Source organism: Nannospalax galili, unplaced genomic scaffold (assembly GCF_000622305.1).
Source record: "Nannospalax galili isolate Female #2095 unplaced genomic scaffold, S.galili_v1.0 scaffold1124, whole genome shotgun sequence".
Lineage (NCBI taxonomy): Eukaryota > Metazoa > Chordata > Mammalia > Rodentia > Spalacidae > Nannospalax > Nannospalax galili.
In genome coordinates, this window is record NW_008351693.1 from 2,401,640 (window position 1) to 2,416,790 (window position 15,151).

Sequence of the window (15,151 nt, forward strand, 5' to 3'; positions counted from 1 at the left end):
ATGTAACCTGATCTAATAAATTCCTTTTGTGGTACATATCCCCTCTATGGATTCTCTTCCTCTAGAGAACCCCAATGCACCTGCTGTACAGACAGTGGCCAATAAACTGCAGCTGCTGTAGGGCAATAATGTTGCCCTGCCCAGGCAGGACTCAAAGACAGTAGCCATGGAGACAGAACTGCTCACATCCTCCTTAAAAGCAGTACTGTCAAGTGAACAGAAGAGTTAGCTCTACCAAGCACACTCAAGTCTACCAGGTCTGATCCACCTGACTCAGGAAACAGTGTTCAACACTAACATTCCATACAGCAAATAGAAAACTCAACCTCCTGAGCGATAACCAAGAGTTTATTTGTAGAAAGCACACAGGCTTAGCTCATCACTGGCCTGCCCAACAGGACACACAAGCACACGTCCGTCTTTGGCACAGTCTAGTTTAATTGCTCTGGAATTTAATTTGAACAGTTCTCTTCTTGATATTCTGCCTGAACAGTCACGGTAGAGAAACCACAGCTGGGGTGTGTCATTTCCAAATGCAAAGGACCCAAGTCACCCCACGGTCTCTGAGTCCTGAAAACAGAAGACAAGGAGACAAGAGAGAGTTTATCAATCTCTTAAAAACCATCAGGGCTAGGTATGATGTCACAAGCCCTTAATCCTAGTACTTGCCCAGTACTCGGGAGGCAGAGGCAGGCAGATCTCTATGAGATCGAGGTCAATCTGATCTACAAAGAAAGTTCCAGGCCAGCTGGAAGACCCTCTCTCATAAAAAGAAACAAACCAAACAAATGAACAAACCATTAGTGATCCCCATATGTAGAAGAAAAGCCTGCATTCCATGGAATCGGGTTGTACATTATTCTTTGTGCCTGAAATTAATTCCTTCCATCGTTCCCATTTCTGCTAGCTGCCTTTGGTCAGACACAGGATACAAATGATGAAATGAACAGTTATGAACTCTGACCTTTTAGTCTTTGAGATGAGAAGTCATCAAACATGCATGTGTTCAAAAGTTAAGAAAGTGCTATGGACATTCACAGACAGGGAGGTGTGAGGGGGACTATTGGGAGGAAATGCCTTTCGTCAGTCCTCAGCAAAGGTAGACGTCTCCCTGATGGATACTGAAAGGTGGGAAGACATCCTCAGGAGCAGCCTGGGGCAAAGTGTGTGGTCAGGAGAAAGCTGCAGAGCTCTGAAGGGATGAAACCCACAGGGGACGAGGAGGGGAGAAGAGGCCTAGGACTGAGGAACAAGCTCACCAGCACTATGCACCATTTGAAGGAATCCAGATTTTGTCCGAAAGGAAATGGAAAGCCACCAAAAGGTTTAAATAGAGACTGCCATGGTCTGATGTACTGACCTGCTTCTTGAAAGTTCTTTCTGACTGTCCCATGGCATGGGGGAGGGGATAAACTGAAGGGGGGAGCAGGGTGGTGGGTGCAAAGGGAAAGCCTCCTGGCATGCCCTACTGAGTCCAAACTCAACTCAAGCTCAAAATCACTTTTGCCAGGAACTCATCCGGGTCCAGCCTGAGCTGACCACGTCTTCAGAAGTGGGATCTGATCTGAAATGCTTCAAAGACATTTTTTTTTTAATGGATGAAAAGAAAAGAAACCTCAAAGTTACCAGCAAGCTAGAAATCACATGCAGATATCCTGGCTCAGGTCAGGCCAGCATCAGGCTGCTGAGGTTAAACAGCATGGTAGAATTAAAGACTTCAAAGCAGCCCAGGAGCCAGTAGTGAGGCCACATAAACCACAGGAGGGGAAAGAGGTGGTATTCTCCCCTAGCCCAGGAGAAAGAATTAGAAGGAAAAGAAATAAGGAGCAGCCTTCAGGGGACGAACTTTCAGACACCTGCTACCTCAAGGGGAAAGAATTCTCTTCTCAAAACAGGGAGGAATGATGACAGGGTTGGGAGGTCATCAAGAAAAGAGCAACACAGGCCTAGCAAAGGCAGCCTCCCATAATGGGCCAGGTATAAGAGGTGACACCCAGTGGGTCAGGGATGGGGCCAATCATTCCAGGCATAAGAATGACTTTATGCCTCACACTGCCCAGGGAATTCCAAATGGACCAGTCACATGATGAGACTTCATCTGTTAATATAGTCCTACAAGCTTTCCCACTCTAAGGCTGAGACCACACTCCTTTAGATGTTTAGGTAAAGATTCCTACAACACCCAGATTGAAAAGGAGTAGAGAGGCCAGAGATGAAAGGGGGTTAATCAGAGAAATGAGTCACATAATAGAGGCACAGAAACAGGAGAGCAATTTACAGATCTAGTTCCTTCTTTACAGCAATGGGAACCTAAGTGATTAGATCAGCAGTTTCCAGTGCTGCTTGTTACTTATTAAAATCTCAAACAAGGCTGTGAATCATCAACATGGAAAAGTTAAAATAGAAAAAAAGGCTGTCAGCTTTCACCCATCTTTGCTCTCCCTGTTCCTAATCCCCAGATAATGATTTTTTAAGTAAGACACTGACCAGACCATAACTAAGACAGAGAACTCTAGCACAAGGGCATTCATTTTTATGACCAGCCGGACATTTTTATGATGCAATCTCACTTCAGAAGCTGTTTCCTGAACCCCCAATTTTCCCTGTTAGACGAGAGGAATATGGGGAGGCAGGACACAGAGAAAAGACTGGACACCCGCAAATTCTGTGGTTTAGAGCCCATAGACTCGTTTTCCCAAAATCGGTGAGTGAAGCCACCAGGGAGGGCTCGGTTTCTGTCCCAGCTCCATGCTGCTGGGCACAGAAGCACAATCTTTCCACTGAGCACCCTGCCTGAGCACCCCAGCATCAGAGAGCTCGAAGGGGAGGAAATGAGATGATGACTGCCCTAAAACACTTGGAATGTGTTGGGCTTAAATGACTAGGTAAAAATATCTTGTGTATTTCTTTTGAAGGATGCACAAGTTCAGATCCCTGCTCAACATCTTTTACAGCTTGAAAACCATTTCTTAAGCTGTATGTGGTATGCCAGGGCTTCCCAAAGTGTGGTCCAGGGAAGGGCCACACCAGTGCCCCCAGGGCTCACCAGAAATACAAGTTCTCGGGCTCTGCCCCAGACAGACAGAATCAAATTCTGGAGAGGTTCTGGCCACCTCTAGTGTCCCAAGTCCTTCGGGGGTCCTGAAAGTCAAAGAGGAACTGTGGTCTGCAGATTTCAGGAATACAGATTTTGGGTGTGAATTCTGGTTCCAGTATATGACTGTAAGGAGGTACCTGTCCTCGGTAAACTTTGATCTCTCCTTCCCCCTAGAGTGCTTGCGTCATGCTCAGTAAATGTCCCCAGCATCCATGGTACAAGGGCTGATGACGTGGGAGATCTGCAATGCCTTTGACCTTGGTTCTTAACGGTAGAGAACAGAAAGAAGTTAACTGTCCAGCAGAGTTGGCTAAGTTATCTATAAGCAAATCTATTGTATCTATGGTTATAATAGTTTGCTTTTCTGTTGCTGTGATAAAACACCATGACCAAGGGAACTTACAGAATAAAGAGTTTATTTGAGCTTATGGTTCCAGAGGGATCAGAGTCTTTCATGACAGGGAGGCGCAGTGGCAGAAGTGGCCAGAGCAGAAAACAGGGTGCTCACATCTTCAAGCAGCCACAGGAGACAGACAGTGACAAGAAATCGGGCAAGGCTTAAGACTCTCAAAGCCCACCCCAGTGATAAGCTTCCTCCAGCAAGGCTATAGCTCCTAAAACCTCCCAAAATAGCATCATCAACTGGGGACAAAATGTCCAAATCCTTGGAGCCTATGAAGACATTTTCATTCAAGCCATCACAATGATATTGTGGGCCTTATCACCCCCCCACCATCTCAGTTCGACTCTGCCACTGTGGCATACAGTAGGGAACTAGGAAGTGAACAGATGCAGCTACATTCCAGTAAAACTAGATATGGAACCTGAATGGGAATATTACATAATTTTTGGTATCATGAAATCTTATTTTTCTTCCAATTTTTTTAGACCACTTGAAAATGGAGATACCATTCTTATGGGGTCCCTACAGACCAGTCCCAAGCCAGACTTGCCCCAGATTTTCAAGTCGTGGTCTGCTACTCACATTAGTGAACTCATGGAGCTATATGAACCAGAGTCTCCTCATCTGTCAAAGAATGCAATCCTGCCCATACTGACAGTTTCTTGTACGATAAGCATCTGTGAAGGATCTGGACGATCTCCTGGCATGAAACCAAGATTCAGCAAACGGCACGTATTGTCCTTACTACAAAGAGATGCTCATTCATGAAAAACTGTTGATACTCCATGATCTGAGAAAAGAAAATGATGCAAGATAGAAATACACTGCAGAGGTGAATGAAAAATAGGCACTTTTAAGAACACATTTGTAGTACACGTGTCTATTAACATGAAGAATATATACATGCACACGAACAAAGGAACTTCCAGTCCCTTACTCCCTGGACTTACAAGAAGACATAGCTTATTCTGCGCCTCCAAATTATTCCCATATGTGCGTCACCAGCCTCCCAGAGCAATGAAACAAATCAAAGTGTATAAAGTCTGTCTTTGACCTCAAAGCCCCCAGGAGTTCATACTACCACACTGAGACCAAAGAGATGGCTCCCACATCCTGCAGAGCCCCCTCAGGTCAATCCATAGTGCACAACATCTGGGGGGACTTGAATCAGGGCATGGAGAAACCCAGGACCCCGACTTCAGGTGAGACTTCAAGGGTTCGTCAAAGGCTCACATATGCCCCTGGGTCAGGCTCTCATGACTCACCCTGGGCCTCACTTTGCTTCCAAGAATCAAAGCAACACTGTGTCCTGTTCTCTGAGCCTGATCACATGGGCATACAAACCCTTACAGTATGCTCACTGTCTGGACCCCAGAGTCCCTTCTGATGACCACCACACTGGCCCATAGTAGTCAGCAACCACACGTGCTCTTGTGGCTACTGGACATCAAACCTTAGTGGGCACAACTAAGGGACTACATTGGTTTTTTTTTTTCATCTTCATCAATTTATATCCAAAAATTAAATGCTCCATTTAGTTACTGGAAAATAAATGAATTTGCTTTTTTAAACCAGTAAAGTCAAATACAGATCAAGTATCTCTAATCAAAATTCAGCACCTGGATTGAGACATAATGTAATTGTAAAATACACACTGAATTTTGAAGATTTCTTATGCAAAAAGGGATATAAATGTTTCACCAATAATTTCATATTGATCATATGTTGAAATGAAGACATTTTCAATAGGTTTGGTTATATAAAATATTAAGTAAATTCTACTACTTTTTTTTTTTTGCTTTTAACATGGCTTTTAGAAAATGTATCGGGCATGGTTTGCAATCTCAGGACTCAGAGACTGAGGCAGAAGGATCACTATCTTGAGGCCAGCCAAGGTTACACAGTGAAAGGTAGGGGGAGAGAAAGGGACTGTGGGATGGAGGGAAGGAGACAGAGGAGCGAACAAAGGTACCAGGAGGGTTCCGTGGTGGCTGTGTAGTTCCACCTGCAGCTGTGCCAGTGCTCCATGCAGGTGTGCTCATTCCTCACAGCAGTCACAACACTGGGACAGGGCTCAGAGTCCAACTGTGTCGTGCTCCGGCTACCCACACCCTTCACAGATGTCTGTTTTTCCTGCCACTCCCCAACTGACAAAGCAACCCCAGACAGAGACCTGGGCTTCTCTTTCTGTAAAGACCAGGCCATTGTTGGAGCCACACCTGCACCAAACAGAATCAAGTAATCACCCCCAAGCTGGCCACAGATGCAAACCCACTGTCTCAAAAGCGAGGAGGGCTCTCAGAACAGTCATTTGCATTTTCCAGTTCTTAAAATCTACAGTAAACTCCATGACCAGACTTAGTCCCTGACCCTGATTTATTCCCAGCTCGCACTGAGCTTCCAATTCCTGTGCAGTCCTGATCATCTCATAGAAAGATTCAAACATAGCTTTCTTCGTAAAGGAACAAAGATGATCTTAACTAATAAATTCACTAAGAAATAAAATGGACTTTGAAATTAGAAAGACGTCTTTTCCAGAAAGATTTAATACACAACAGTCTTCCAGTCTGAGTAAACATTAATATATGAGTGGGTAAATTTGAGTGCAGACTTACACTGGCCGTGTATACACATGGCTTTTACACAAGCATTAGAAAGACTCCAGGGTCAGGATGCTTCTTTACCTGCCCCCTCCCCAAAGCCCCAGCAATCCCTTTCAGGGTTAACGTCTCCATTTTCTCGAGAACCAGATGTGGGCCCACCCCTACCACATCACACGGGAAATGACAAAGGCTGGCTGGAGATACAGAGCGAGGGGCAAAGGGTCTCTTAAAGAATGTTACCTGCCCAGAGGCTGCTGTTTATTAAAATTTCTTGAGATCCTGGGCCAACTTAGTCACTTTCAATCTGTTTAAAATCACAACCAGAGCCCCACTCTCCTCTGTTGAACCGAGACCGGCAGTCAGCCACAGTGAAGGTACCCCAAGGCCCTCATCCCTCCCTCCTTCCTACTGACAACCCTTTAGAGAGCTGCTAACAAGGAGCAGAATTGACCAACTTGAGGTTTAGCCCTCTTTCTCTCTCTGCCTATGTGGAGGTGCTAATAGGCACTAAAATGCATAAAAGGTGCATAATCTGATGACTAACAGGCCTGGGTTATCTATAACCTGAGTAATGAGCCTCCTACTAACCAGGAGTCAGCTTCTAATAGAATCCTGGCAGCACTTGTAAATCTCTTTCCAATTAGAGAAATGCCTCTCCTCCACTTTACTCTGAAGTCAGGAAACACAAAAGAACCATCCAGTGTCCAGCCCTCAGGTATAAGTGTATCTTAAATTCTCACAAACAGCTAGAAATTTTCCTCCTGGAGAAATTTTGTAACTTTGGAAGAGTGGGCTTCCTCTATTCTCAGACCCAAAGCCCTTCCCACTCCCCAAAGGCATGCTTTCTTAAATTCAGCTGTTACCATTTTAGTACTAAGAACAGCAGCCCACATTTATAACGCATGTGGATTTGCACAGTGAATGATGTAAAAATTCTTTGGTTTTCAGATGCAAACTTAAGTGTCTGAGGCTCATACATATGAACCTCTTTAAGAATGAATATAGTCAGCCGAGTGTTGTGGCGCACTCGGGAGGCAGAAGCGGGCAAAGCTCTGTGAGTTTAAGGCCAGCCTGGACTACACAGCAAGTTCCAGGCCAGCTGAAACTATAGGGAGACCACCTCAAAAAGATAAAAAAAAAAAAAAAAAAAAAAAAAAAAAAAAAAAAAAAAAAAAAAAAAAAAAAAAAAAAAAAAAAGAATGAATATAAAATCCTAAGTTCTAAAATGCTATTGTCTCTTCCCAGAGTCTTAGAGGGGCCCTGAAAGCTAGTTCAATTCTTCTCTCTCTCTCCCTCTCTCCTTCTCTCCCTCCCTCCAATTGTCAGCACATGTGGCTTTGGCTGTGACTTGTCCCGAGTCAAGAGGCTCTTTGCTCTTAAGACAAATTACAACCTCATTTGCCCACTCTCTTTGGCCCCTCTCTCCATGCTAGTTCAGCAATCACAAAGGAAACTTGAAGGAACAAATAAAAACAGTGTGTGCAAAGTGATCCCCATCAGGTGGGTATTAGGAAGCTGCCCAGAGTGTTTCCTGGGGTAGAAGATGGTGAATTAACTCACCCTCTTTGTTTGGAATAAAGGTCAAAGACATGTCTTAAACTTGGGGTCAACCTCAGTCCACCACTTTTAGAACCTAGGACACAGTGATTGCTTGGGTTTCCTAAATTTCAGAGTCTTCATCTGTACTCCAGACCCAGCCTGAGCACCCAGCTGTTTAACAGCTAACAATTACCATCATCATCAGTGACCCAAAGAGCACGACTTTTATACCAGTCATTCACGCTCACCCCCAGAGCATACACACACATGGCAAAGCATCTCTGCAGTTACCCAAAGTCTACCTTGGAGGCCAAGCAGCTCTTGAGACCTGGGCTTTGCCTAAGCCAGAGTCAGGAGCACCGGGATAGATGGATTAGATCAAGAGTCTTTCTTACCTGAGGATGGGTGGAGTGGCCCAGGATTCCTGATAATGTAGTCCCAGTACTGGGAAGCCTCTGTGACATTCCAGACACTGAAACCCTGTGGTTTTCAGAGCCTCTGAGAACCTTATTGCTTAGCCACAGGCATTTGGTTTGGGTTTTGTTTCTTTGTTTTGACTTTTTTTTTTTTTTTTTTTTTTTTTTTTTTTTTTTTTGGTCTTTTTGAGACCTCAGGGATTTGGTTTTGGTTTTGTTTCTTTTTTTTGACTTTTTTTTTTTTTTTTTGCTTGTTTCTGTCCATTAAAATGAACTGAAAAGATCCTGACAGAGCACAGCATCTCCTGTGTACCCCCCAAGCTGCATTTCTTCCTTGAACTCTCTTCCTGCCTCCCCCACCAGGTTTCAAATTGGCTCCAGATTTTCTATAAGGAACAGTAACAGGCCCACAGAAAGGGCACGGAAAGCATTTAGGAAGCAAAGTAAGTGATAAACTCTGATGCTTGCTGTACATGGGGCTGCAAAATCCATGCTACACCATGCTGCTTACGGAAGGTAGCTGACCTGGTGTGCATTGCTCACATCGCAAACACATTTAGTAACACCGTGAATGCATTCAACAGGCCTCGTTCTTAGGGACACCAACTTGAATGAGACAAGGCCTCTCAATGGAGACAAAGAGGAACCACCAGCACCACCACACCCCACTCACCTACACTCCCACCCCACAGGTCTAAATGTTTAAAGTACTCTGCACACTTCTGATAACCACTGACTATTAGCTTCCCAATCAGTGTGTGATCCTGCTTGGGTCCAAACCCGTGGTCCTCTGTGGATGCAGGCTAAGTACTGGCTGGTTGGTCTTCTGAAGGCCCAGTCCCTGTGAGTTCGGAGTCAGGCAAACACAGATCACTGACAGGGCGGCGATCCTGTTGCTACAGACAGGAGCTAAAAACCACAGGAGACTAGAGGAAGCTTTTCCCATTTGTGACCTGAACTCAGTGCTGACAGAGTAGAACGGGTGACACTGGAAGGGAAGTGAGAGCAGGGAATTCCCTGCAGAGAAAACAGTGTGTATTACAACAGCCAACAGTTTGGGATCAGCAAGACCTTGCTTAACAGAAGTCACAGACCCGATTCTTAGCTCTTAGTCTTTGTGGGTATTTTCATATCCACTTCAGAGATGAGGGAATTGAGATCAAGGCCTCACTGCTGGGAGAGCCTGTCCTCAGAGCTGTGTCCTAACACCTCTGCTGTCCAGGCTTAAGGTACAATGTAATAAATGTGGAGCCATGGCTGAGGATGGAGTCAAGGGTGAGGTATGTGGACAGGACCAGGTTCTAAAGGAACCTGCTTGTCTTGTTAAGCCTGCTTATCACTGGAGGTTCAGGGAGCCAAGATAAGCATTCAAAGCTACATGTGGCTTGATGGGCACTGCACCTCAGCACAGCTGTAGGGGTGATGGGGTAAGGGAAAAATTTATAAAGAGCCTCAAAGAAAGGATGCTATTGAAAATCTGAGGCTCTAGAATAGGATCGAGGGTGGAGGGTGGAACCAGAGGCATTCCAGAGGCAGAACCAGAGGCTCTCCAGAAACAGAACCAGAGGCTCTCCAGAAACAGAACCAGAGGCTCTCCAGAAACAGAACCAGAGGCTCTCCAGAGGCAGAACCAGAGGCTCTCCAGAGGCAGAACCAGAGGCTCTCCAGAGATAGAACTGGAACTTGAAGGGTTAGGTCTGGGGGAGAGGGAAAAACAGAGTAAGAGAAGAGATTGAGTTCGCAACAACATCACCTTTTATCCAACTTCTTACCAAATGGATAAATGTATAAGGGTAAGTGACTTATAAGGATAAGCAGCTCAGTCATCATCCATGGTGTGTTTGTCTCTATCAGGCCCACAGGCCTCAAAAGCGAAGCAAAACAATAACCTGCTTCAAGGCAGAAATAACTCACAAGTGTCTCTGTCCATAGTTCACCCGGTGATCAAGTCAGCACTGGGTACCAAACTCAATTCACCAAAGATTAGTTAAATATTTAAGTGTACAAGTTACTGTGCTCAGAACATACTTGCTGACCAAGGATAGAAATTGTAAAAGAGGGGCTGGAGAGATGACTCAGTGGTTAAAAGCACTGGCTACTCCTGCAGAAGACCAGGGTTAGGTTCCCAATATGTACAAGGCAGCTAACAACTGTCCATAACTGCAGTTTCAGGTGATCCGACGCCCTCTCTGACCTCTATGGGCATTGTACTACACAGGTACACTTACATACATGCAGGCAATACACTCATACATATAAAATAAAATTTTAGCTTAAAAAAATAATATAAATTGTTTTTATTGCATAAAATTATAAAGTATCTATAATAGAAAACCAGTGGCTAATACAAATGTAAAAGTTAAACATCACTAATAAACAGCTCCAAATTAAAGAAGCCATTTGTCTTGTCTACTAAACTTCAAAGACTCTTAAAACACCCATGAGATCCTCTCTGAGTGCTCTCTGTGCTTGGGTAGCTAAAGGCAGAGGATTCGGGAGAGAACTACAGGGCCCAAGAGACCTCAGACCTACTTAGTGGAAAGACAGGACCTCTTGACTGACCATTTATGACATAGCAGTGCTACCAGGAGAGCTGCTAACGCAGAAGGTGACCTAAGACCGAGACTTGCTTTAGCTTCATGTAAAATAATAAATATATAGATATCTTCATTGGTCCATTGAGGAATACAATGGTCCATTGAGGAATACAATGGTCCATTGAGGAATACAGTCATGCCCATTTTGGAAACTGGGGCAGTGAAATAAAAAACCTTCTGTGGCTCAACAACTAGTAAGTGGTAAAGATGTAATTAAACCCCACATATTTCTGGGTTCAAGGCCCATGAAATATGAACTGCATATGTATTCCACAATTTAAATGATTGTGAGGTTCCCAACTCTGTTGGGAAAATTGGTGCTACACAGGGGCAGATGGGTCCGCAGCACACAGAATACCTTGAGGAGACAGTTCTATGTCAGCTAAAAGATCAACATCAGCTGCGACCGCACAGTGTAACTTCTCGTGGAGATTCCAGTTCTTTCTGATGCAGACTGTAAAGACAGCTTAACCAACATCTCTGTGTCTCAGTTTTTGCATATTGTAAAAATGGATGGTTGGTGCAATCAACTTCAAAAATCTACTGAGGAATTAAGTCTATCCACAAAAGTTGTCTTCCTAAAACACGAGCCGCATGGCAGTAGATTCTATATCACAGTGAGAAGCCTGCCTTGACTATGCAGACTTTACTGCTCTCTTTCTCCGTGCTGTCATGCCTTCCAGAAGCCTTGGCTATTTAACTCTTCACAAGGTAAGGTAAACAAGCATGTGTCTGAAAAGCACTCATTTGAAGGACGGGCTTTCCTTACACCAGGAATACGACATTGTCATCATTAAAGATGGAGAGTCAATGCCAAGATAAATCTGTGCAAACAAAACTACTTAGAAAAAAAAGCAATCTTATTTTCCTCTGTTCTCCCCTATGATTCCTAGCTACTTTTCTGGCATTTACAACCTGTAATCCAAGCCCCTTTATTTTATGTCTTTATATCATTCTTTGTTAAAATGGTATGTAAACTCTCAGACCCATGCCCCTCCTTTACGTATGAGTTTCATACATATATATGCATACATGTACATATAAATAGGGAAATATGATATATGCATAGACATACACACAGAGATATATGAAGCCCTCTGTGTACATTTAAATTTTTGAACTTAAAATATGAATGCTCTTCTCCTGTTAATCTGTCCTTTGTCAGTTTGGTTATCAAACCCAGACCCACTAGAGTCCTCCAGGTCCTCAGTTTCTAATGTCCATCTAGGCCCCTGTGTAGGGACTGGATATTACAGAAAATATTTTGTTAAAAAAAAGGGGGGGGGCTGGAGACATGGTTCAGGGGTTAAGAGCACTGACTGCTCTTGCAGAGGACCCGGGTTCGAATCCCAGCACCCACATGGTGGCTACGAACCGCCCTTAACTCCAGTTCCAGGGGAATCTGAAGCCCCCCTTCTGACCTCCACGGCATTGCACAACACGGGTGCACCCACATACATGCAGGCAATACACTCATACACATAAAATAAAAATAATAAATAAAATATTTTTAAAAAACAACAAAAGGTCCATCATTTTACCTTCACTACAACCCTGTTAAAAATTAATTGTAGGCTGGGCGTGGTGGTGCACGCCTTTAATCCCAGCACTCAGGAGGCAGAGGCGGGTGGATCTCTTTGAGTTCAAGGCCAGCTTGGTCTACATAGTGAGTTCCAGGCCAGCTGTGGCTACAGGGAGACCCTGTCTCAAAAAGATGAAAAAAAAAAAAAAATTAACTGTAACTGTAAATAATTATAATTGCCCATCTTTCTATACTTTGGGAAAAGGTAGGCTAAAAGCCAATGCAGGAGATCAGCCTTGCACAGAACACACTTCTGTCTGAAAGTGTATTCCCTACTCCACCATGTGTAGCCTTTCAAAGACAGCACAGGTGAAAAGCCCATCATAGACTTCCTAGGACCAGGCAGATCCAATCTGCAGCTCCAGGGCCAGGAATCCAGGACAGCTACAAATGTGGCCCACTACATTCCTTGACTGTATACAACATCATGTTGCAACATCAAAAGTCAGACCCCCTGACAGAACACCATAAAGCACCCCGTTGCTCAAAGGTGACAAGGGCTGAATGGTCTTAGGACATCTTATAAAGCTATCCCTCATGAAAGGGTGGGGAACAACTTTATTATGAGGACAGTTTCAGATCCAGGTCTGAATCCATGTTCATTCTGTCCTCAACCTTACATTCACCCAGGCACATTTCTTAAACTTAGGACCTCAGCTTCTTTACTTATAGAGTTTCAAACAAAGGCACTTGCCTTTCAGGGGCTTATGAAAAAATTTAAAATGTCATATGAAAAACACTAAGGACAGAGAATGCTTTAACTAACCCACTGTAGTTATGTGTTGGGGAAAACAGGGCATTCTAAATGCTTATGCTGCTGGGTGTGGTGGTGCACAGCTTTAATGCCCGCATTTGGGAGGCAGAGGCAGGTAGACCTCTGTGAGATTGAGGCCAGCCTGGTCTATGTGCCAGCATGGTCTATGTAGCGAGTTCTGGGTGCTGGGGCTATAGGAAGACCCTGTCTCAAAAAATAAAACCAAAGGGGCTGGAGAGATGGCTCAGTGTTTAAAAGCACTGGTTGCTCTTACAGAGGACCCAGGGTGAGTTCCCAGCACACACACAGGGCAGCTAACAATGGTCTGTGACTTCAGTTCCAGGGGATTCGATGCCCTCTTCTGACCTCCACAGGCATTGCATGACATGGGTAAACTTACACACATGCAGGCAATACACTCATACACATAAAATAAAAGTAAAAATAAAACAAAAATAAATGCTTGTGCCACAGTCCTTATCCTCACAGCAACGTTATGGAGTGCATATTATTCTTTTGATCTTACATTGAGGAAATTAGGATTCAGAGACATGCAAGTAATTTGTCCAAGGCCACACAGGTGACAAGAGGCAAAGCCAGAATTCAGATGAATGTCTTTGCTCTTTGCAATCTACCTGTCTACATTCTGCTTAGTTTTAAGGAGCGATAAGAGGGCTCAGGTATGACCTGAGTGAGAGGAGAAACGAGGTCAAGTTTAGATCAGAACGGGTGTGATCTCAAATGAGCACTAAAGATGTTTCAAGAGGGCTGGAGGTATTTATAGTTCACTGACTGGATATATGCTTAGCTTGAGTGAGATCCTGAGTTCAATCACCAGCAACACACACACACACACACACACACACACACACACGAACAAGGCAGGGAAGAAAACAGGGAGGATAACCAAAAGTTAGTGTCATACACCTTGATTTCCTTTTAGCAAGTAATAGAAATAGGAACAATGCGTCTAGCCATGCTTCCACTCCTGTACTAAGTCTTGAGGTTCCAATTTCCATAGTGCTGTAGCAAAGTACTATTTCCTCGTGATTTTCTAGATGGCTATGCACTGGAAAGTCTTCCAGAACAAACAGGAAGTTGAGAAAAGTCACAGGAAATTCTGATCCCGTTTACTCCCAAGAGAAGGAAATAAGTTCTACTAGGTTAGAACTTACATCCCTGCCAGGAAGGCATGTTGGCAGATGATTCTGGTAACTACATGGGTGACTTTAAACCATCCTACAGAGGAATACTTTTGTACAATAATACAACACACACAAGCACGCACGCACACGCGGGTGCGCACACAGGCTCTTTGATGTTGTTCCTTATCACACAGCGCTGGGACAGACACCTTTCAGGAACCCGGAACCCTTCATGTTTTGATCCATGAAGTTAGGCTGGACACCTGAAGAACAGCAGTGCAGAAAAAACAGAATGGGGTGCAAGGACGCACTTTCCCAAGGGCATGGAACGGTTCGTCCAAGGAAGGCCCTCACCAAGTCCTTCCACCCGAAGTCCTCCAGGCTGGGACTAGGACAACACTGAGCAGGTCCAGCACCTGACTGGAGAAGGAACTCGGCAAAACACGGGTGACTTTGAGTAGGGTGTAACATCGCGGTCCGTTCACACGTGTGAGCGTACTCATTCCCATCCTCCTGTGAACTTTTCCAAGTTCCGCCTAGGGCTAGCTCTCCTGGAACGCTCCTTCCACCGGACTACCTGTGGACCAGAAGTTTCCGTCTTCCCGAGGCTCTCCCCAGCCACTCCTCCCTTCTCCAAGCGCCGTGCCCCTCACCCATGCCGGGCCACTCGTCTCCGCGCGTGGCCCCTGCCAGGCCGCGGGCTCGGGCCCCCTCTCGCCTGCCGCCCGGTTCTCTGCACACAGCCCCGCGCCCGGCTAGCTCCTCGCACACAGGCGCCGGCCCCAGGGACGGTGGGAAACGAGGCTGTGCGCGAGGCGCCGTGCAGCCTCCCTCCCGGGTGCCTCTGCCGAAGGAACAAAAAGGGAATCGACGCCAGGGGAAGGCAGCGGGATGAGGATGCGGCGGGACCGCGGCGCGCCTCTGCGCAGCCCGGGCCCCCGGAGCGCGCGTGCGGCCCGCGCCGTTACCTTCAGGATGCAGGCCATGGCGCTCCCGGCCCGGCTCGCGCGGCCCC

The 15,151-nt window shown here is 45.3% G+C and overlaps 1 protein-coding gene across 1 annotated transcript in view; it reads right to left on the reverse strand.

Moving 5' to 3' along the window:
* Positions 1-15,145, reverse strand: part of St6galnac3 (ST6 N-acetylgalactosaminide alpha-2,6-sialyltransferase 3) — a 566,943-nt gene extending 551,798 nt beyond the window's left edge. The window contains exon 1 of the mRNA XM_008848657.2: positions 15,105-15,145. Coding sequence (XP_008846879.1) covers positions 15,105-15,122 — 18 coding nt within the window. The 5' untranslated portion in view covers positions 15,123-15,145. The remainder of the gene's footprint in view (positions 1-15,104) is intronic.
* Positions 15,146-15,151: the final 6 nt, after the last annotated feature.